Raw genomic sequence first — 24,260 nt, 5'->3', positions numbered from 1 at the left:
GGCGCCTAAGCCACCACGTCAGTCCTAAAAAGTTTCATGAGCCCTTAAAAAAACCAAAAACTCATTTTGTCACCCCCCTCAGTGATGACACCTGGTCAGACCGCACCCCCTTCCTCCGCCATTGCTCCCACCATTTCTCTGCATGCAACCAGTCCAACTGGATACTGCTAAGCACCCCCTGCCAACCTAGCAGTTCAAAAGCAGACCACTGCAAGTAGATAAATAGGTACCACTGTGGCGGGAAGGTACACCCTGGCACTTGTCACGGTGTCCCGTTGCGCCAGAAGTGGTTTAGTCCTGCTGGCCACATGACCCGGAAAGCTGTCTGCGGACAAACGCCGGCTCCCTTGGCCTGAAGTGAGATGAATACCACATCCCATAGTCGCCTTTGACTGGACTTAACCATCCAGGGGTCCTTTACCTTTTACCTTTACATTACTACCATAGGAGGTGCTTGAGGGGAGAGCGGGGTCAATGTCCACCAAGCTAATGGTCCCTATTATGACCCAAAACAAAGCAATGTATTGCAGGAATGGGAAACAGGGTCCCCTCTAGATGCTTTAGGACTGCACTACAACTCTCATTAGTCTCAACCAGCATGGTCAGTGGTGAGAGAGGATGGGAGTTGTAGTTCAACAGCATTTGGAGGGAATCACATTGCCTACCCCAAAGTTATAGGGTCAAACTTCAGTGACTGCAGGAAGCCAACTTCATTTCCCCCCAGTTATATTTTATTTAATTTTCAAAAAATTCACACATACACCTATTTTTTCTTTTGATGACTTCCCGCCCTGTTTTCCATGGTATTTTTTTATTTCTCCCCCTTGCTGCATCCTATCTCTAATTCCTTCTGTTGCTCAAAGTTCAGATCCTGCTCATGATACTATAGTATTTCCTTAGATAATCCAAAAATAGGCTTCCATTCTTCCACAAAACAATCATCATCAAGTTCTAATGATCATTAGGTTCCGGAAGGCAACTTACTTCAGCAGTTCACTGTGACTCAGCAAAGGGACCTGCAAGGGAATAAAAAATTCTAGATTAGCATTAGAAAAATAAACCAATGCAAAAAGGAAAATGGGTACATTAAAATCAACATATCTTAGCTCCTGATTTGTTACTTTACAGGTCCAAAAGTTGGGCTGTAACTTACTGAACCACCAGGAGGACCCTTTTAAAGAAAAAAAGCATGTCCAAAATGGAAGAAATAATTCAACTCTACAGGGAGTGTAATATATTGCAATCAGGAAATCCAATCATCCTCAGAGAGCTGCAGCTTTATAAATTTTGATTCGGTGGCAAGGAACAAGCTGTCCGGTAATGAAAATCATTAGAGCAGCATTGCTTTGAAGGATCCCACCTTGATCACAGGAAGCAGCAAATGAATGTTCTGAGCTGATTATGGAAAATCAGGACATCAATGCTAATACAGTCTGTTATAAAACACACCAGGGAAGTTGCAAAGAAAGGAGAAGGAATCAAACCTGGTCGCTAAGGTAGTTTTTTTTTATGCTAAGGATCAAAGCACCACGTTTACACAATGCCAGAACTACCAGTAACCAGAAAAGATTTATTTGGCACTATGAAGAAGAGATGCTTAAATCTGGGCCTTGGAAGTCTTTGGAGCAAACATACATTTGACGCTTTCATAGGAGGGGCAATTTGGAGCAGAGAAACAGGATGCACCCATCTCTTCCACTGCTTATTTGCGCTAATAGCTTTCTTTCTAAATCAGCCCTCCACCTTAAGAACAAGGCTACAATTAAATGCATTTGCTGTAACGCAGCTTTGGCCTCAAGTTAAAACTAAAACTTTTAAGCACCAGTCCGTTTATAACTCAGGTCAAGTTCACATAACTGAAAGTCAGAAGTGCATAACCTGTAAAGTCTTGCAAAACAAAAAAAGGGGGGGAAAGGCCTGTCTTCATCATGTTTGATGAGCATCATTACTGTTAATAGCATAATTAAGAGGTGCTTTTAGCACACAACAGTACCTCATTAAAACCGTCAGAGTGCAGCGAAGTGAGAATCCTGACTGATAGGTTTATCTATCAAGTTCTAATGAGGACATTATGTATCCTTACCTGAAATGAATCTTAAATAAATTGTGCCTTTGGGACAATCCATACCAATGGCTTTTTCCATTTGGCCTCTCACTTGGGTCTGGAACAAGCAGAACTTAAGGGTCCAAATCAAAGGTAGTCTCAATTAAAAAGGAAGAGGGCATTTCTTTAACACTGGGTTCATGGAAGAGGAGGGGAACACCATTCACCAAGCCCACTCACTGTCACACCCCCAACCTCTCCACAGGTTCCCCCCCCCAACACACATATTGTTCTTGTTGTTGTTGTTTAGTCGTGTCCGACTCTTCGTGACCCCATGGACCAGAGCACGCCAGGCACTCCTGTCTTCCACTCCTTCCCGCAGTTTGGTCAAACTCATGCTGGTAGCTTCGAGAACACTGTCCAACCATCTTGTCCTCTGTCATCCCCTTCTCCTTGTGCCCTCAGCCTTTCCCAACATCAGGGTCTTTTCCAGGGAGTCTTCTCTTCTCATGAGGTGACCAAAGTATTGGAGTCTCAGCTTCAGGATCTGTCCTTCCAGTGAGCACTCAGGGCTGATTTCCTTCAGAATGGAGAGGTTTGATCTTCTTGCAGTCCATATAGCAACGCCCATTTTCCAGCTTTTTGCTCAGGGGCAAGTTCCCTAAGCCTAATGGAAAAACTACAGTTCCCATCACTCCTAGCACTTGGATTAACTCTATGGCAGCATGCCAGGCCAGGTGAGGAGAGAGACCTCCCTCTCTTCTTCTATTTCTCCCATGGGAACAAGAAGGGAGATATTTAGGGTAGGTAGGTGGAAGGTGGAATGGGATCACGAAGAGTCGGACACGACTAAACAACAACAAGTGGAAGGGAGTGACTGGGTGAGGAAGACAGAGAGGGAGGACTTGGCTTGGAGCATAAACCTGAAGTTCCAGGATGCAACTGAATCGCTTCTGCAAAATACCGTATTTTTCGCTCTATAAGATACACCAGACCACAAGACGCACCTAGTTTTTGGAGGAGGAAAACAAGAAAAAATATATTCTGAATCTCAGAAGCCAGAACAGCAAGAGGGATCGCTGCAGTGAAAGCAGCAACCCCTCTTGCTGTTCTGGCTTCTGGGATAGCTGCGCAGCCTGCATTCGCTCCATAAGACGCACACACATTTTCCCCTTACTTTTTAGGAGGGAAAAAGTGAGTCTTACAGAGCAAAAAATAAGGTAGCAACAGTCCAGAGGCATCCTTTGTTTCTTGTTTCTTGAGAAGTTGCACATGCAAGGGGAACAATACAACGGCTTAGAAGATGTCTAGCGATTTTGGAATATATATCAAATACCTGTGCAAAAACAATAATCAGTGTAGTAAATTTTACCCGTCACATCTAATGCCAGCTGCAGAAGTGTTGAGGGGGGACTTCCTAGGTCTCTGCCAGCAGCAACAATGGAAAGCCAAAACACTTTAGACTGCATCACATATCCTCCTGAGATTAAACTTTCCACCCATGCCTTAATTCAACAATAAATAAAAAGCCTATATTTTAAACCAAGGAACCTTTAAAGGCAACAACTAACACTCATTATTCATCTAGAATTAGTCTCAGGTTGGAGTACTGTATTATTATTTACTTAGTCACTTCTTACCAAGGTCTCCAAGTGAGTTATATTTGAAAAGGTAAACATAAATACATTATCCCAGTGGTTCCGAAACTCTCTTCCCCGTGGATCACTTGCAAATTGCCCAGGGTCTTGGCGGACCACTTAATAGTTTTTTCTCCTGTTGTAATGTGTTGTGCTGGATGATCAATGGTTTATAATCGTGTTTTTATTGCTTCTTTTATTTATTATACATTGCATTAGTTTGAATTCCATAAAATCCCAGTCGTAATGCCATTAAATCCGATTTAAGGACTAAAAGAAACAAAGAAAATACAATTAAAAATCAATATGAAAGTTTCATATAATGGGTGGGCCGTCTCCTGGCCACAACCACAAATCAACAGGCACACCATGGGTGATCTGAATGAAGCTGACAGACCACTGATGGACCATAGACCAACAGATTGGGTAGCCCTGCACTGTACCATTGCGAATTCATATGAAACATTAACATTCCTGTATAAATACAGTACTTACAATCTACACACACACACACAGCTACAAGAAGCCTTGGCATCATGGTAGCAGCAGATTCTGCCTTGCAGAAGAGTTGTCCCACTGACACACCCTGTTAAGTTCTTTTGGAATCTGAGTGTTAGGTCTTAAAAGATGGGCTCTGGGTGCAACAGCTATTTGTAAGAAATCTCCCCGAGTCCATCACCTTCATAAAAGTCTTCAGCTCCGAGGGCCTTCTGGCGGTTCCCTCCCTGTGAGAAGTGAGGTTACAGGGAACCAGGCAAAGGGCCTTCTCGGTAGTGGCGCCTGCCCTGTGGAACGCCCTCCCAGCGCCACCCGCGTCCTTGCAGATGCTGTTAGGTCCCACTGAAATCAAGATGGAAAGTTTGCCATTATTAACTTAAGTTCCTCTGGTTCCAGTGTGGATTTAGGTTGTGCACACACTATAAAGTACTGTACATTCAAAACCTATCTCTCAAATAATTCGGAGCACTGTAGTTTGTCAAAGGTTGCTGAAAATTGTAACTCTGTGAGGAGTAAACTAGGGGGGGAATGGGTTTTCACTGGGCTTTAAAGGCGTAGTGTACACAAATTGCTGCTACCTTCCTTTGGAGCTAAGCCAATGTCAGGTTAGCATGCTAATGCACACCAGAGGTTGGCCGGAGACAAATGAAATAAAAAGAGGTGATTCCTACCAATGAATCACCATGGACAGTGCCCATATACCTGAGATTAGGAAGCCAGCGCCTAGGGGATATGAGCTTCCAGCAAGATCTGGTCTCTGGAACCTAAATCACTAATTATAATTAAGTGTCAATTCAGATCACTGATGCTATGCATATCCAGGTACCCCTGAATCCATTTATTACAATCAACATAGGCACAACCCACTTTGCTCAGTTCAGTATGCAAGGTCAAAGAATACTACATATATTTTATTGCAATGCTGGCTTTGTGGTTTGGATTTTTTGAATTGTGGCTTTGCCTGAATGCCCATTTTGCATTCATCAAGGTTAGTAACAGCCACCTAAATTATGCACATGAAACCCCTTTCGCACCCTACAGTCACCCATCACCACCCTCTAATTTTATCTCTTACGTTGAGAGTAACCCCAAGGGAGGAGTAAATAAAAGAGAAGCACTGCCATACTATCTTGTCTTTTTTAAGAGTAGTTTTAGCACTGTAGTGCCTGTATAGCAGTCCTTCATTAGACCTAGTAAGAAGAAGAAGAAGAAGAGTTTGGATTTGATATCCTGCCTTTCACTCCCCTTCAGGAGTCTCAAAGCGGCTAACATTCTCCTTTCCCTTCCTCCCCCACAACAAACACTCTGTGAGGTGAGTGGGGCTGAGAGACTTCAGAGAAGTGTGACTGGCCCAAGGTCACCCAGCAGCTGCATGTGGAAGAGCGGAGACGCGAACCCGGTTCCCCAGATTACGAGACTACCGCTCTTAACCACTACACCACACTAGTAAGGTCAGATGTTAAACTTCTTGGGTGCTTGAAAACAAAGCTGTATTTATTTGTTATGGATTTTTCCTTTTCTATTTATTAACTTCTCTGTGCAGTTGTCAAGTGATGCATTCTGAATTTCGATACTGCAAAATAGATCAATTCCTTACTGCTGTGCAATATTTCACTGAAATGCAACAGTGGTCCCGAGAGAGGTGTAAAATATGTTGGAGGGAGCAGAATAAAAGATAATGCATCTCTTAAAATGTCATATGCATTAGGATGGAAGCTTCAAAGATGGCTGCGTAAAATGAGACTGTGGTAATCTATCCGAGAAAGAAATTATGAACTGTGAACTTTAAAAACCCAGTCAGCATATGACACAGAATTACATTAAAATATAGCATCTGCAGCAAATAGATGCTCATAGCTCTGACATAAAAGACTTGCAGACCCATCCCTTCCATTTTGCACTCCTGTCTAGAATTCAGATAAATTGCACATTCATAAACAAGAGCGCTTCGTTTACGTTTAGCGTTCTGCATTTAGAAGTCTGATGTTTCTCCGTTTGTGATGTTTAGCTGACTCACCCATGGCTTCATTAACTTGTTTTAAGTGTTTAGAGGAAACTGTCACCTTGACAGGCAAGTTCTTCCGAAGTATGAATTACCCTTCGTTGCAAGTGGAGGGGTTGTGTTTGTCGACTGTTTTCCCCCCCTTCCAGGCTGCTGCTGTTTTCTGGTGGGATTCGGTCATGTACCCACAAATTCAGGTTGTGCAATTAAAGTTGATTTGGAACACTTCTGCAACAAGCCTGTTTCCCCTTAAAAAACCAGACTTCTTATTAAGATCATTTGGCAAAAATGGAGCATGCATCCTTTGGAGTTCATTAGCGCCCCAAAGTCTGTTTCTAAGATACCAGATTTATTTGTGCTGGTTATTTATTCTAATGTCAGATGGTGGATTAAGGTTTCAAATTAATAACCAGCCATGGGAGCAACTGATCTCCTAAACAATAGAGGCTTTGCTTATATGCCTAATAAGAAAAAGAAACAGAGGAACAGGGCATAACATGTGGATTATAGAGTAATAATTCTGCTTTTACTGTGAGCACTTATTGGAACAATTTGCTTACACTAAGCAGAAAGGGGTAAATGCATGCCACAAAAAGTAACACTTAATACCCTAAATCCAAGCTTTTGTACTGCCACATCTGTCTGTATTATATACCTGATAAGAAATGTCAGTTACTACCTGTTTCTTGGGAGAAAAGCGATGACAAACCTAGACAGCATCTTAAAAAGCAGAGACATCACCTTGCCAACAAAGGTCTGTAATAATAATAATAATAATAATAATAATAATAATAATAATAATAATAATAATAATTTATTTATATCCCGCCCTCCCCAGCCGAAGCCGGGCTCAGAGCGGCTAACAACAGTAAAATATACAACATTCTAAAATCATTTCATTATAAAATCAGCTCAAATCAGATTAATGGCAACCATTGGGCTAGAGTTCTGTGAGGATTGCCAAAGGAGGGGGTCAGGCTGTGTCCTGGCCAAAGGCCTGGTGGAACAGCTCTGTCTTTCAGGCCCTGCGGAAAGATGTCAAGTCCCGTATAGTTAAAGCTATGGTTTTCCCAGTAGTGATGTATGGAAGTGAGAGCTGGACCATAAAGAAGGCTGACCGCCGAAGAACTGATGCTTTTGAATTATGGTGCTGGAGGAGACTCTTGAGAGTCCCATGAACTGCAAGAAGATCAAACCTATCCATTTTTAAGGAAATCAGCCCTGAGTGCTCACTGGAAGGACAGATCGTGAAGCTGAGGCTCCAGTACTTTGGCCACCTGATGAGAAGAGAAGACTCCTTGGAAAAGACCCTGATGTTGGGAAAGATGGAGGACACAAGGAGAAGGGGACGACAGAGGACGAGATGGAGGGACAGTGTTCTCGAAGCTACAAACATGAGTCTGACCAAACTGCGGGAGGCAGTGGAAGACAGGAGTGCCTGGCATGCTCTGGTCCATGGAGTCACAAAGAGTCGGACAGGACTAAAGGACTAAACAACTACTATTACTAACAGAGAACATATCCTTGTCAGTTCTTTGCATTCCAGGCCAAGTCTTGTGCAGAATTCGGAAGCCAGATTGCTCACCTGGGCAAGACGGTCTGAGCACACAATACCAATCCTGGCCCAACTAGCAGTAGCTACCAATTAGTTTTCAGACCCAAAGTGCTGGTTTTGACATATAAAGCCTTTTTATATGCATCTCAGGACCTCAAAACCTCAAGCACCACCTCTCCCCATATGAAACCCAGTCCCTACAACCATCTACCGAGGCCCTTCTTCATGTGCCCCCTCAGTGTAAAGTCTGAAGGGTGGCAGCATGAGAGCGGGGCCTTTTCAGTGTTGGCTCCCTGCTTATGGAATACTTTCCCCAGGGAAGTTCACCAGGTTCCATTGTTATGCAGGGGCGGCGACTTATAAAAAAATATTGGGGGGGCCCATACCGGGGTCCTGCCGCTGGTTCGCTCGGGTAGCCGGGAGAACGCAGTTCGAGGTGGCGGTGTTGGGGAGAGACCCTCGCTCAGGGCGCCACGAGACTTGGCGGCCGGCGGCCTATCTGGGGGGTTTTGGAGCGTATTTCAGTGGAGCGATTGGGGAGGAGGGGGCTTGTTGCCGGATTCTTCAGCTGGGCCGGAGATCCGCTGCTGGGGGGTCCCTGGGCCGAGTTGTGAGCACGGCCTGCTGAAGGGAGATCCAGCCGATTGCGCGACGGGGACGGCCGGGGCTCTCCGGCTAGGGCGCGCGGCTGGCTGGCTGGCGAGGGAGCAGGTGGGGAGGAGGCGGGGGACGGTGGCGACGCTCTGCTGGAGGGGCGCCCGAGATTTTTTGGGGGGCGGAGCCCCCCCAACGAATTTTTGAGGGGGCTCGGGCCCCCTCAGGCCCCATGGAGTCGGCGCCTATGTTGTTATGTATCTATAGACATCAGATGAAAACATTATTTTTTTCACCAGTCCATTGACCATACATAGCTTTTGTAAGTGGGTGGGAAGCTTTAATTTATTTAAAAATAGAACTGTGTTCTATATTTTTCTTTGCTTTCTTTTCTCTCAATCTTTATGTATATTCTTGCTTATTTTTACTGTAAGTACAGTACTTACTTCAGTAAGCACTTTAATTTTTTAAAAAAACAACACCACCACAGTGAGCAGGCTAGGAACACCAATGCAATAGTAACTAAAATTGTGATCCTGTATTGCCTGCCTGCTAAAATCGCATTCTCTTGAATGAGACTCAATGCAAACTCCGATGAATCAAATCAACAGGGTGGACTGTCTCAAAGTTTGCATTTCCATTCTGTAATGGAAAGGACAAAGGTGCCGACAAAGGTCCATATAGTTAAAGCTATGGTTTTCCCAGTAGTGATGTATGGAAGTGAGAGCTGGACCATAAAGAAGGCTGATCGCCAAAGAATTGATGCTTTTGAATTATGGTGCTGGAGGAGACTCTTGAGAGTCCAATGAATCATAGAATCATAGAGTTGGAAGAGACCACAAGGGCCATCGAGTCCAACCCCCTGCCAAGCAGGAAACACCATCAGAGCACTCCTGACATGGTTGTCAAGCCTCTGCTTAAAGACCTCCAAAGTAGGAGACTCCACCACACTCCTTGGCAGCAAATTCCACTGTCGAACAGCTCTTACTGTCAGGAAGTTCTTCCGAATGTTTAGGTGGAATCTTCTTTCTTGTAGTTTGGGTCCATTGCTCTGTGTCCGCTTCTCTGGAGCAGCAGAAAACAACCTTTCTCCCTCCTCTATGTGACATCCTTTTATATATTTGAACATGGCTATCATATCACCCCTTAACCTCCTCTTCTCCAGGCTAAACATGCCCAGCTCCCTTAGCCGTTCCTCATAAGGCATCGTTTCCAGGCCTTTGACCATTTTGGTTGCCCTCCTCTGGACACTGTTCCAGTTTGTCAGTGTCCTTCTTGAACTGTGGTGCCCAGAACTGGACACAGTACTCCAGGTGAGGTCTGACCAGAGCAGAATACAGTGGCACTATTACTTCCCTTGATCTAGATGCTATACTCCTATTGATGCAGCCCAGAATTGCATTGGCTTTTTTAGCTGCCGCGTCACACTGTTGGTTCATGTCAAGTTTGTGGTCAACCAAGACTCCTAGATCCTTTTCACATGTACTGCTCTCAAGCCAGGTGTCCCCCATCTTGTATTTGTGCCTCTAATTTTTTTTGCCCAAGTGCAATATTTTACATTTCTCCCTGTTAAAATTCATCTTGTTTGTTTTTGCCCAGTTCTCTAATCTGTCAAGGTCGTTTTGAAGTGTGATCCTGTCCTCTGGGGTGTTAGCCACCCCTCCCAGTTTGGTGTCATCTGCAAATTTGATCAGAATGCCCTTGAGTCCATCATCCAAGTCGTTGATAAAGATGTTGAATAAGACCGGGCCCAAGACAGAACCCTGTGGCACCCCACTAGTCACTCTTCTCCAGGATGAAGAGGAACCATTGATGAGCACCCTTTGGGTTCGGTCAGTCAGCCAGTTACAAATCCACTGAGTGGTAGCATAGTCAAGACCGCATTTTACCAGCTGGACTGCAAGAAGATTAAACCTCTCCATTCTGAAGGAAATCAGCCCTGAGTGCTCACTGGAAGGACAGATCCTGAAGCTGAGGCTCCAATACTTTGGTCACCTCATGAGAAGAGAAGACTCCCTAGAAAAGACCCTGATGCTGGGAAAGATGGAGGGCACAAGGAGAAGGGGATGACAGAGGACGAGATGATTGGAAAAGTGTTTTCGAAGCTACCAGCATGAGTTTGACCCAACTGCGGGAGGCAGCGGAAGACAAGAGTGCCTGGTGTGATCTGGTCCATGGGGTCACGAAGAGTCAGACGTGACTAAATGACTAAACAACAACAATGGAAAGGAGATGGTCTTCTGAGATCGGGCATGCCTGGCACACATGCCTGCATTTAGGTAACCACCGAAAGTGGGAATGCATCACAAAGATGAAACAGTTTTGCAAGGAACTTCCGTATGATAACGTAACATAAGGATGCAGACAAGTGCTATGATTTCAATACAAACTATAAACCTCAAGTCTACGGCCAGGAGACATGAATGCCTGCTCAGTTGCTATCAAAATGCTTATTGTGGATAAGAAATTTCAAGGTCGTTTCCCATTCTCCCTTCTTGGGAGACAGCCCTTCAAACAGAGGGCTGAGAAGTTAGACTCCTAGTCTGCATAAAAAAAGATGGAAAGCCATTCCCTGCCTATTGTTTTATTTGAATGCAGATTTACACCTATTTAATCCATCAAGCCACTGATTAAAACTCAGTACAGTAATATTTGAGAGGGGCAGCCCTAAGACACACACACTCTCCCACACAGTGAGACTGCCCTCAGAGCTGTTTGATGGTGAGGGAAATGCACTCTGCGCCTGCTCAGGAGCACTCTTACCACAATTGTATGCACAACAATGAGAAGAAATAAAGAACAGGGGAACGAAAGCATTGTTTCCCTTGTTTTTCCTTTCTTTTTGTTATTGCATACACATGCCGCTCGCGAAGCCTGCCAGGAAAGGAATTTTATCCCCAGAATCAGTAAAAGCTCAGCATTAAAACAAAGATAAATCTGACATAATCTATCGCTCTCACACACGTGAGAAGGAGTGTGTCAGTCAGCAAGAGAGAGAGATTATGCCAGCTTCATCCTGACTTTAATGCCAAGCTTTTACTGATTCTGGGGATAAAATTCCTTCCATGGCAGGCTTCTCAACTGGCATAGAAATGTAGAGTTGGAAGGGACCCCTGAGGGTCATCCAGCCCAACCCCCTGCAGTGCAGCTAAAGCATCCATGACAGACGGCCACCCAACCTCTGCCTAAAAAGTCTCCAAGGAAGGAGAGTCCACAATCTCCCATGCCAGGTATATGTAATAACAAAAATAAAGGGAAAAGAGTACCTCCCCGTCCGAACCCTTCCTTCCTTTCTATCTGCTTTTCTTTCTTTCTTTCTTTCTTTCTTTCTTTCTTGTGTCTGCTTGTTTTCTTTCTCTATCCTTTCTGTGTCTATTTGCCTGTTTTCTTTCTTTCTTTCTCTTTTCTTTCTGTGTCTATTTGCCTGTTTTCTTTCTTTCTGTGTCTATTTGCCTGTTTTCTTTCTTTCTTTCTTTCTCTTTTCTCTCTATGTCTATTTGCTGTTTTCTTTCTTTCTTTCTCTTTCCTTTCTGTGTCTATTTGCCTGTTTTCTTTTTTTTTCTATGTCTATTTGCCTGTTTTCTTTCTTTCTTTCTTTCTTTCTTTCTTTCTTTCTTTCTTTCTTTCTTTGTCTATCTGCTTGTTTTCTGCTTTTTCTTAGTGTCTGCTTGTTTTCTTTCTTTCTCTTTTCTTTCTGTGTCTATTTGCCTCCTTCCTTCCTTCCTTCCTTCCTTCCTTCCTTCCTTCCTTCCTTCCTTCCTTCCTTCATGCTTGCTTCCTCGTGGTGGTGCACACAACACGCAAAAGCGCTCCTGAGCCGGCGCAGAGTGCAATCCCCCCCCCCTTCCCGCTCGAAGAAGACGCATGGGGGAGAAAGAGGCCGGGTCCTGAGCAAGGCCTTGAGCCCCGGGGGCACCTTCTTCCTCTCCCCCCGCGGAGAGGGATCTCCCCTCAGCTTCCCGCCCTCGGTCGCTTCCCTCGGGGAGGGCGGCCGACAGGGGACGCTCCGCTCTCGCCCGGCCCGCTCTCCGCGGAGGCGGCGGCGGCCATGGGCGAAGCGGAGAGCTCGGCGGCGGTGGCAGCGGCAGACGCGGGGTTGAAGGCCCCCTGCCCGGCCGCAGGGCCTGCGGCGCCCGTGTCGGCCGAGCCCGCCCCGCAAGCGGCGCCCGAGGAAGCGGCTTCGGCGGCGTCGAGCGTCTCCTCAGCGGCCTCGGCGATGACCGTCATGACGGCTGCGGCGGCTCCCCCTCCTCCGCCGCCGCCGCTGCCGGTGCCGGTGGTGTGGAGCCCCGAGGTGGAGGTGTGCCTCTTTCACGCCATGCTGGGCCACAAGCCCGTCGGTGAGGAGAAGTCGGCGGGTGGGGGGATGGGGCGTAGGCCGCGGAACGAGCCTCGGGCTCGAGTAGAGGCGCCGGCCGCGGACGAGAGCGCTGAAGGCGGGGTGGCGCCTGTCAGGAGAAAGGGCATATAGAGAGGGCTGGGGGGACGGGACACGCACGCTACATATAGGCTGTGAAGCGCCCTGACATTTGCGGGTGAAGGGCGGTGTGCAAATTTAAAGATATTATTATTATTATTATTATCATCTATGGAGTCCCCTCGAAGCCATTTCCTGCACCCTCCTACTAAAAAAAAAGTACATAGACTTAAAATGGTTCGATCGCTTAGTTGTGATCTTTTATAGCCTGAGATGGTTAAAGTGCTCTTTTAACATTCGTTTTACAAAATAGTGCTTTTTTCTCTTTTTTTACCCAGAATTAATGTTCACTGTGTTAAATAGGGCTGGATTCCTCCTACCCCCCAAGTGTGCTTTAAGCTTGCAAACACTTGTTTCCCTAGTTGAAGATGTATGTAACCCCGTCATGGATGCTTTGGTTGAGATTCCTGCATTTCACAGGCTTGGGCTAAATGACCTTTAGGGATCCCTTCCAACATTATAATTCTGTGATCAGCGTGAAAGATAAAGGTCATTAAGATGGACCCCTGCCCCTAGGACTTCACAGTCTGAAATAATCTGTGTTAGTGCAAGGAAGGGCATAGGGTGGGGCCAGATTTTGGTCATTATTTATAGTGCCGTCAGGGTGCATAGTGCTTTATAGGATTTTAAACAAGTCTTTAAAAAAAACCCAACCCCTCTCTCTGTATGTTTTCTCCTTCTCACTCTCTTCTGCCATTCCAGGTGTGAATCGCCATTTTCACATGATCTGCATCCGAGATAAATTCAGCCAGAATATCGGGAGGCAGATTTCTTCCAAAGTCATCTGGGACCATTTAAGCACCATGTATGACATGCAAGCGCTGGTAAGTGTCATCAACCAAGAAGCTGAGGCCGGTGCCTGAGATGCTCCACAGGTCAGAGGCCTAACCCTATGTGCAGATGTACCACAAGCAGAATCGGGTACCATAGTTGGCTATTTGCAGATTAGTTGTGCTGCAGAAGGCATGCTGGCAAGACCACACATTACAAGGAACGCAAAAGTAACTTTTGCTAGGTTTTAATAACAATAACAAAAACTCCTTTTACAATATATCAATAAGCATGATCCACCAGGGTACTGAGAGAGCTAGGTGCTGCTCTTTATATACTATACCCAACAGCTTAATTAACATAACTTAACAGCACCTGCTATACTGCTTCACAGCTGTAAAACTAGGTCATGTTATTTGCTCTGGCCCTTAAAGAGACACATCTTGTGGAACAATAATGAACCTTCAAATTTAAAGAGACCATTCAACAATTGTGTCCCCTATTAGTGCATGATCTCCTGATTAAAGGGAAACAATTTGCTGTGTTTTTGATCCTCCCATTCCCTCTGTATGGTGCAGATAAAGCCTAAGGAGATGATCCCTTGTGAACGGCTTTTTCCTGCCTTCAGGTGAATTCTGAGGCATCCATCTGGCCTGTGGAAGCTGCTCACACAGTACAACATCTAAAAAAGCCATGGTTATGTTTGGTTTGATGCTCTGGTCCTGGCAACTTGAGATAGGGTTACAGTGTGCAATATGTCCTAAATCTTTGCTATCCTTGTTAGCATGGTTGCTGTCCACAGCAACTAGGCCTTATTAGCACTAAGGGTTACAGTTTGTCATAAAGGCCTCGTATGATCCCAGGAAGGTGCCTTAACTGATCAGTAACTTGCATGAGAATCTGCACGGTTCTCTAGGAGAACCAAAGTTCTCATACAAGGTACAAGTGAAAAAATGTCTTGGATTTGCTGCCAAGGAGTGTGGTGGAGTCTCCTTCTTTGGAGGTCTTTAAGCAGAGGCTTGACAACCATATGTCAGGAGTGCTCTGATGGTGTTTCCTGCTTGGCAGGGGGTTGGACTCGATGGCCCTTGTGATCTCTTCCAACTCTATGATTCTATGATTTTGTTTCACTTCCTTCCACAAAACCATTGCTGAAAGGAAATACCATCTTTGATATTTCTTTTTTATTTATCATTGTAATACACAAGAACCCAAATAGACAGCAGCTGTGTTTAATTTGTATTATCTATTCTTCCAGTTGATTGTCTGAAACATTGATTTCACCGATGTTTATGTTATTCTGCTTTGCTTGGGTGTAGTTGACCAATGAAATTTTTAAACATGTGCATTTTTAAATAACTGCAGAATCTGATATGGCAGCTCTGTGCATTCTAATTGACACCAATTCTGTCCTTGCCTGGAACATGCCAAATTGCATATCTGAAACACTCGTTAAAAAAATTTAAGCAGGGACTTTTGTTTCTTTAGTTCTGGATGAATAGGTTTAAATGACTGTAGTTTTATTATGCAATTTCATTACAAAATAAAATATATTCTTTGTTGTCCCTGAAATGCAAGGGTCATTTCAATATTTTCTTTTGTTGTTGTTGGGTAATAATTATAAATTGTATGTGATGACAATTACCTTTGCATTTGTTTAGCATATGGTTGGCTAACCTGTGGCCCTCCAGATGTTGTTAAGCTACAACTCCCCTTAGCCCTGGCCATTGTGGGCTATGTCAGGGATGATGGATGTTGTAGTCCAGCTATGTTTGGAGGGCCCCATGTTAGCCACCCTTGGTTTAGAAAATCTGAATTGTTGGTATAACCAAATTATTTATAGATTTCTTTCTCTTTAAAACATTTCTAAGCATGAATCTGAGATTCTTCCCTTCCCCAACTCAGAAAAAAACTTCAGCCTCCCTGAAGAAATTATTCAAGAGGTAAAAGAAGGTGAGACCCCAAAGCAGTCTTAATAATAACAACACTACTTACTATTTATATACCACAGGCAAGATTTTATTCTAGGAATTACTCTTTCATGACCCAGTCTCTTTCAGTATACTCTGATGCCTTTTTACTCAGTGGTAAGTCCTGTTGGGTTCTTTGGGGCTGCCTTCCCAACTAGGATGCATAGGATTTTAAAAAGAAATATATCCCATTCAGTTTAAAGGGATGTAGCCCTGAGGAAGTGTACAAACCCTCCAGATGTTGCTTGAATACAACTGCCATCATGTCCTATTGTGTTATTATTATGATTTGTTGTTTGTGAGCTGCTTTGGCATTCATTTGAATGAAAAGCAGCAGAGAAATATAATAAATCGAATCATCATTGGCCATGCTGGCAGGAGATGCTGGGGCTTGTAGCGAAGCAACATCAGGAGTTGGCTAGCCTGTAGTGTATAGGATTGCAGCCTAAACCACTACACTGGATGAAGAAGAAGAAGAAATTTATATACCACCCTTCATCAAAAGATTACAGGGCGGTTTACAATATAAAAACACAAAAATACATGTCATAGTAACAAACAAAAATAACACCCCCATAGTTTAAAAGGCCAGAGATTGTTTACTTAGCCAAAGGCCTGGATGAAGTCTGTGAAGATGTTCAAATCTGGATTGCTTTTTAATGCTTCTATTTAAGAAAAATGGAAAGCAGACACAAATGTATTCAAAAGCCTGATTACAGCATTTGAACAATTTTGTTTGGTGCTTTAGTAAGCAGCAAAAGAATAATGAGACCGAATATTGATGGAATCTGGACTGAATTTGGGTTGTGGGTGTTCACATTTTTTAGAAAATGATTCAACTGATATCAGTTGGGTATGGCTAGGTTTTAACAGAACTGTCTGTTGGGAAGAGCATTCTGTTTAAAATTAAAGAAAAACAAAATGCAATCGTTTGCAGATATATACTAACAAAGCAGTCCAAGCCCCCTTTATGTCAGTTTGAGGGGGTGGTTCAGTTGAGTAGAAAAGGGGCCCTTCACTCCGGCTGCTGAGTCAGTCAGCTGCAGAACAGGCAGGTGGGAGGTCACTGGCAGAATCCTCACCAGCGTTGGCCAGTAGAAAGCCCTGATATAGGATATTTTGAGAGCAGGGAGGGAATTTGGCCCAAACAGCCCAGGATCTGCTAGATCCTGAGACAGTCTCACTGCTGTCACCCAATGGCATCAGGCCTGATCTGGAACCTGGAGCTGGTATGGGGATTTCCTGCTCGCATACACACACACCCCAGAAAAAACAACAGTTGTCGCTATGAGCAGCTGGGCTGCAGATGTAGCTGAGGCTATGCTGCTCTACACATTCCTGCCAACAAGGGGTTGAGATTTGGATTGCACCCCAAAATCAGTAGCCTTTACACCTCATTTGCAGAGGTAATTTTTAAGTGCCTGGAATGGTTGAGGTGGATGTACTCTCAGTATGAAAAAATTAGCATATTTATATTCACAAGTTTCAAAAGAAAACACCATCTGGGCTTGGATGATAGCTCCCTTATCATTTCTCTGCATTTTTCTACTTCAGTCGCTGTTGTCAGCTTACTGCTTGAAACAATCTAGTTTTGCTTCCTAAGTGATTTAAAATAGCCTTATTGGGAACCGGGGGCTGTTGGCAATGACTGATCCCTTTAATTCAGTGCATATTGCTGCCATGAGCATGCCTGGAGAAGTAAAGAGGAAATTGAATTTGAATCAGTGCCATCTTCACCGTCACTCCACTCATAATCATCCCCACAGGTAAAGTGATGATTGAAGATGACGTGAAAGAAGAGATAAAGGAAGAGATGGAATCACATGCAGGTCCTGAAGAAGGTATGAGTTATTCATTTTAGCATATGAAAATGATGTGTCATCCATAGGCCTGGTTCGCTCATCACTCTTAAGCCATAGTTTGTTTTGATCTCTGGTTTAATCACAAATGTTCCTTCCTACCACCACCCTGGGCAACTGCACTGATCTCCAGCACACTGCTTTTTGTCACTAAAACTCAGATTGTGACTTGTTTTGTTTCAAACAAACCACAAGTGGCAAAGTAGAAATAAGCCAAGGGTTTATTTCTTGGCTTATTTCTAGTTGAAATCTGGGGTGGAGAGTCATTCATAATTAAACCAATTTAAACAAACTAATGGGGCCACAGTGTTCTGGGATCTGATTTTCAGCCACGTCACATGTGGGTCCTGGTTCCAGCTACCATATTCTAACAAGGTAGGATAGTACAGAGAAAATAGCCGCTACTGGATTGTGAAATATAGCCGGTTCCTCTACAGTTGGGTTAGTTCTAAATCAGAAGTGGGGAGAAAAGAGGTCCACATTCTGATTCTCACAAGAATGAGTTCCGAATTGTGTTTTTATGTTTTTTCTTTTTTTGTTTTATGCTGGCTGTAAATGTATGTGTTTTTTATTTATTTTTGTTAAGTCACCTTGAGTTACTTTTGTAGGAAAAGGTGCCAAGTAAACCTAATTAATAATAATAATTTGGCATGATCTTTTTTTGCCCTGGGCCTGCTGTTTTGATTGGCAGTGTCTTTATGGTTTGTGGGGGTCAGGGGTGCCCATGTTCCGGATACCTGAGAACCTTCTTGAAAGCGCCTTGAAGATAATTCCCTTCATTCTTTTGGAAAGGTTCAGGTGCACTTCTAATAGTCACAGAGCTAAGGATTTCTTCAAATGCATTGCCACAACCAGTGAACATATATTGAAACAGCGCATTTGGTTTTTGGAAGTGCTCCTTCAGTTTTGCTCCATCTATGCTTTCATGATTCTTTATTTTTTATTTCATAAAATTTATATACCACATAATTGTAAGGGAAAACATCAAAGTGGTTTGCAAAAATGTGATCATGAGATTCCTGGGAGCATCCCCAGTTCTTTCAGAAGTGTTCAGAATATTGTTCCAAGGCAACCCCAAGATCAGGGGCTGAGAGGTGTTTTCATGGGGCAGACAAACTCCAGATCAGACCTTTAATATTTTGTTTTGTAGCTTTAATGAGGGGCATTTTTCTGTTATTATAATTTCTGCCAATATAATTAAAGTGAGTTGAGTGTGCTTCTGCAAAGAGCTTGTATTTCCTTTTTAAAAAAAGTTGATCCACCTGCCCATTGGGCAGGGCTTGCATGCACCTGACTCTGCCTTGGATCATGGCCATAATGCGATGGATGCCATTTGATGCATAATCTTTCATTTAATTCTCTTTCAGTATATGCCTCTATGGGAAGCCTGGCCAAAGCATCTGAGAAACCAAGCAGTAAGGAGAAAGAGAGAAGCTCGTCTGAATCTGGATCCAAAGAAGGAGCAGATAAGAGAAAGCGGAACAGAGTCACTGAGAAGGTTTTGAACGCAAATAGCAATCCTTCCAGTCCAAGTGCTGCAAAACGGCGCAGAACATAAGCAGTGGCCGAGCAAGGCATAAGCATGTTTGAACAGTGGAGCCTAGGCAGCAAGGAGATTTTAGAGTCTAGTTAGCACAATGCGGGTGGAAATGAGAGATAAATGCCTGGGCTCTATTGGTTAGCATAGAGCAGCAGAAAGGAGCTGAACAGTATCTTTAGCCTTACAACTTTGGGATGCATGGGAAGCTGGCAGCCTTAAGAACGTGTGTTTACTGAAAAAGTCAGGATGTGGCTTTTTTTTTTTTTTTTACATACCAGTTGCACACTCTTGAATGGGATTCACCTATCCAGCCCCATTAGGGGAAGCCCAGCACAAGGACTGCTGCTTACACAGTGGGACTTTTCCCGCTCTCCTTCCTTCACATGCCTTCCAAAATGAGAACCCAATTTCTTGTTTGCGGGGAGTTGGGGGGATCATTCCATCTGGCAAGCTGTAATGCTTGCGGAGACAGAATGATTGGAAGAACGCAACATTGAATTCCAGTCTACGTATTAAACATCCCTCTTGGAACAACCATTCATGGAAACACAGGACCATGGTTCTTGAATGGCTGGTTTCAACCTTGGGTGATGTTTGTATCTTGAGCTGCAGCTGCTAATTTTAGTGACGTAATAAGTGTCTTAAGTCGGTTACTGTTCTGTGAGAATTAGTTCCAAATGCCACTGGTTCTGGCTGAATAAGCATGCAAAAAATACACACCGCCTGCAAAATGAAGAAGGAGCATTCTTTGCTTAAATTATGATCAGCTTTGCCTCTTCCAAACTGGAGGTATACATTTATTTTTTCAGATTGCCGAAGCAGAACAAAGGTCATTAAACATCTTAAAACCAGGATGAACAATTTCCTCATATCTGGGCTACATATTCTCTCTAAGGAGGCTTAAAAGAAAATGTCATATGTATATTGGAAGGTTCAGCACAAACTGGTAAGAGTAGAAGAAATGGTGACTCTTGTCTTAACCACTTGTACTATATTAATGTCCTAGCTGCAAAGTCTTCAATGTGAGCACTTCCATTCAAGTAAGTGAAATCACTTGCATGAGAGGCATTTGCCAGATCGGGACAAATATATATATGTATGTATGTATTTTATATGCATTATTTAATTCCCTTTTTTGAAAAAACAAAACGTTATTTTTGCCAGGAGTTCTTAAATGGAAGTGTTGAAAATGATAATTTTGTCTTGTTACTCTACTTCCAAAAGTAGTTTTCACTTAATGTTTTGGATTTGTATGCAAAGTTGCTAAAACCAGAGATCCAGTCATTCATCATTTCCTGATGATCAGATAGTAAAATTTCCTCTTATTTTAGTGAAGTTGGGAAACATGTATTTTATAAAGAAAAACAAAACAAGCAAAGGAATGAAAAGGTAGCTGAAAAGCTACGGAGTTATGCATTTGTATTATCCTTTGCTATGCAATAAAGAGTTCCAGCCCACGCTTCATATTGCAGTGTCTCTCATCCTAATTATCAGGGATATAGCAAACACTTTCATTCTACTGCATATACCAAGTTAGCTTTGTTCTAGAAAAGACTCAGTCTTCTCTGTATCCCAGCTTCTTAACTAAGATTCATCACAAACATCAGATGAAGAAATAAAACTCTGTAGGTTTTTCCATCTCATCTGTGAGAATTAGGCCTAAGATGAACTTTAGCGTCAGGCTGTTCTGTAATTATAATGAAGGCCATGGTACAGAGTTGCTATCATGTGCTTTTGAATTGCACATGGAGTGTGATGTGTGAACAGAGGATCAAGATTTCTAACAATTGCTTCCCACCCCCCACCCCCAGCCCTGATAATTTTGATGGCAGTTGCCCAATCCAACAGTTCCATGCTTACTCCAAGCACCTTGTACACAAGGGCTGCTGTGAACCGCCAGCCCAAAGGAGGACTTGTGGGAGTGGTTTGGTACAAGGATATCAAAGAAGGGTGTTAAAAACACCAGAGGGATCAGTTTTAGTTCTTTATTAAAGAAAGCTGTAGACTTGCAGCAAATCAGCCTGCCAGGCCTCTCAGAGATATGGGACGGACACCGCAGCAAGCAGATGGCTTGTCCAAGCAGACATTAATACATTCTTTATACACAAGGTAGCATACGTCATGGGTCAGGACTTCCCATCACCAGATGAGGACATAGGTGCAAATGCCCTAATCTTACAGACAGTTCCACTTTCTGGGCTCAGAGCCCAGCACCCCAAGCCCTCCACAGATAAGGATAGCATCAAAGCACGCCAATTGGCTTATATCAAGCAAGTGAATATAAACATCTGTGAGCTCATTGTTACAGCAACTACCAATTAATTGTGGGGTTATCTTGACTTCCAGGATAGGAATTGCAGGAAGGGTTTCTGGAACAGTTCACCTTTGCTTCAATGCAAGGGCTTCTTCCATTCACTTCAATGGGAGAACGGAGCAGCTAAAACGGGGTGCACATGGTGAGCTGTCCTGTGTTGTACGAACAGCAGTGCATATATATATAGAGAGAGGCTCTTATTTCAGGAGCATTGCCTAAAAAGGGCTTAAGTATTCAACAGTGTGGAATTTTAGTACCCTGAATTGCTAACTCCCTACTTCTCAGGCTCTCCACATGCCGTGTCCTGCAAGAGCTCAAGTACCCATTCTCCATTCTAGAACGAGTCCACAAATTATGCAAAGTTCTGGAAAATGAACACATTTTAACTGTTTTTATAATATATATATTCAGATCATATAAGGTTTTAAGCACAAAGTGCCTAGATTCTACCAAAACATTGACGACATTATTTTAAACTCTTCTGGAGCCTTAGTTGGGGAAAGGCCAACATTGAAGATTTATACACTGCTAGATCATATTGAAGTTGACAAAGTTCTTTTAATATAGTTTGACTAACTGTGGAAGCCTAGATAGAACAATTCAATAATTTAAGCCGGTCCCTTAAGATGCCTGTGAATTTATTTTTATAACCTGTATGAGCCTTTCAAATGGTCAAGTAAATTTTATTGGTTCAGCTTTTTCTTCTTCTCCAGTGTGCACGTAGTGTAAATTCCTATTAGAAGCAAAGATCTGACACAGACATTTCTGTCGATTCTAGAGAAAGCTGACTGTTCCTTTTCGAGTTTTTTGGTGAAAGGAAAGCTTGGGCACCTGTCTTTGATGATGCTGTAGCAGCAGTGAGTGCAACATCTTAAAATGCAGCTTGGCCTCTGATTTACCTATTGATTTTGTTACAATTCTAGCAGCATAGATAACATCAGCACAGCCAACTGGAGGGTGGCTTGTTTTCCGCATATAATGTATGCTTCAGCATTATTTTTGCTTGTTTATTAATATACCCTGTTTAGCTAAACTATCCTAAATATCTTCGCAGAAGCTTACGGAAAGCTTGGCTTATCGCTCAATATCCAAAAAAACCAAAGCGCTGCCCCAACAAGCACAAAACAACCCCTCTGCAGCGCCACAAATCCAACTCAATGGTGCAATGTTGGAAAATTGTCAATCACTTTTCCTACCTGGGCAGTTATCTTTCTACAAGGGCCGACATTGATGCTGAAATCCAGAATCGCCTGTGCTCTGCGAGTGCAGCTTTCTCACGATTGAATCTCAGGTGTTTGAGGATTGGGACATTCGCAGGAATACCAAAATACTTGTTTACAAAGCTGTTGCACTACCAACTTTACTGCCTGCTTGTGAAACATGGACCACTTATAAATGCCATCTCCAATTCCTCGAAAGCTTCCATCAACAGTATCTCCGAAAAATTTTGCACATCACGTGGGAAGACAGGCGAACAAATGTCAGTGTACTGAAGGAAGCAGAGATCACCAATGTCGAAGCAATGATTCTTCAACATCAGCTTCGCTGGACAGGTCATGTGCGGATGCCTGATTATCGTCTTCCAAAGCAACTACTCTATTTCCAACTAAGATTGGAAAACAAAATACCGGTGGACAACAAAAGAGGTTTAAAGACTCTCTCAAGGCAAATCTTTAAAAATGTGGTATAAGCACTGATAACTGGGAAACACTGGCCTGCAAGCGGTCCAATTGGAGAACAGCCTTTACCAAAGGTGTCATGGACTTTGAAGAAGTAGAAACTCACAGCGAAAAGGAGAAACAAGCTAAGAGGAAGGCACATTTGGCAAACTCTCACCACGATCAACTCCCGCCTAGAAACCAATGTCCCCACTGTGGAAGGACGTGTTGGATGCAGAATTGGCCTCCACAGTCACTTACAGACTCACAGTTAAGACCATGTCCATGGAAGACAATCTTAGTTGGCTACAAGCGATCACCAAAGAAAGAAGAAGATGTGGGGTCTGCACGTAGCTTATTTTAAAAGAACATGATTCAGGCTAAAGCTAAAGAGGTTCATGTCTGGTCAGTGGCTGGATGGGAGATAGTAATATAATAATAATAATAATAATAATAATAATAATGATGATGATGATGATGATGATGATGATATCTTCAACCAGGCCTTTGGTTGACTGACATCCAGTGTCCTTTTGAATCTCTCTGTGGGGGGGGGGGGGTCGGTGGATTGTTTTTGTTCGTATATATATAGAGAGAGAGAGTGTGTGTTTTATACTGTAATTTTATGTTGTGAACTGCCCTAAGATCTACAGATGAATTTAATAAAATCATCATCATCTAGGATGGAACAAATAATATAATCACAACTATTTTGTTTCCCTGGTTTATCTTCTGATTCTGTAAGATAAATTGGTCAACAGCATGTGTCTGGTTTAAGGTAATCCAGTGAGCTTCATAATCAAGTGGGAAATTCAAGTTCTTGCTAAACCTTGGACAGATCCTGGCAGTCATGGCCTGTATTGTCTGTTCATAGGGAAATACTTTGGTTTTCATAGTATGGTGAGGCAGTGGATATAATCCTACCTCCCATACAGAGAGATACTAGGAGCTATGAGTCATCAGTGAAACTAACTGACAAGGAAGATTCAGGGGCCACAAAAGGAGGTACCTCTAAGCATAACACTTTTTTCAAAATTAAGGAAAGCCGTAATCTTGTTATACACACCCCAGTCTCTGAGTGGTAGGAGAGTTCAAGGGTTCCAGCGCTTCAGCAGGGGTTGGTCTCCTTGAAATGAAAGTCGCTGGAGACGCTGATGTGTTTAGGGTATAAAAACCATATATATGCAACTTGAGCATGAGATGGCAGGTCTCAACATTTACACTTCAAAAGATCTTCCTTTCCCCATGAGGATTCTTGGGGAGAAGAGGCTTCCCCATAAAGTCACACCTTTGGTTTTAGCACACAGGGCAAGTCTAGCCGCCGTGTCGGCCCAGCTCCAG

At 43.4% G+C, this 24,260-nt stretch overlaps 1 protein-coding gene across 1 annotated transcript; it reads left to right on the top strand.

Annotated features, from left to right (window-relative positions):
* The first annotated feature begins 12,191 nt into the window (after positions 1 to 12,191).
* On the top strand, positions 12,192 to 20,411 carry MRGBP (MRG domain binding protein). Its single transcript, XM_081196704.1, has 5 exons — positions 12,192 to 12,670; positions 13,510 to 13,631; positions 15,450 to 15,531; positions 17,315 to 17,389; positions 18,775 to 20,411. The coding sequence occupies exons 1-5, from the start codon at positions 12,379 to 12,381 to the stop codon at positions 18,963 to 18,965; spliced, it is 762 nt and encodes a 253-aa protein (XP_081052830.1). The 5' UTR covers positions 12,192 to 12,378; the 3' UTR covers positions 18,966 to 20,411.
* Positions 20,412 to 24,260: the final 3,849 nt, after the last annotated feature.

This window comes from Podarcis bocagei (assembly GCF_964188305.1).
Source record: "Podarcis bocagei genome assembly, chromosome: 5".
In the NCBI taxonomy this organism is placed as follows: domain Eukaryota; kingdom Metazoa; phylum Chordata; class Lepidosauria; order Squamata; family Lacertidae; genus Podarcis; species Podarcis bocagei.
This window is presented reverse-complemented; position numbering and strand designations above follow the sequence as displayed.

Coding starts and splice junctions, on each gene's coding strand:
- MRGBP (XM_081196704.1), top strand. CDS start 12,379: ATGGGCGAAGCGGAGAGCTCGGCGGCGGTGGCAGCGGCAGACGCGGGG. Junction 15,532..17,314: donor TATTCAAGAGGTAAAAGAAG/GTGAGACCCCAA, acceptor TCATCCCCACAG/GTAAAGTGATGATTGAAGAT. Junction 17,390..18,774: donor ACATGCAGGTCCTGAAGAAG/GTATGAGTTATT, acceptor ATTCTCTTTCAG/TATATGCCTCTATGGGAAGC.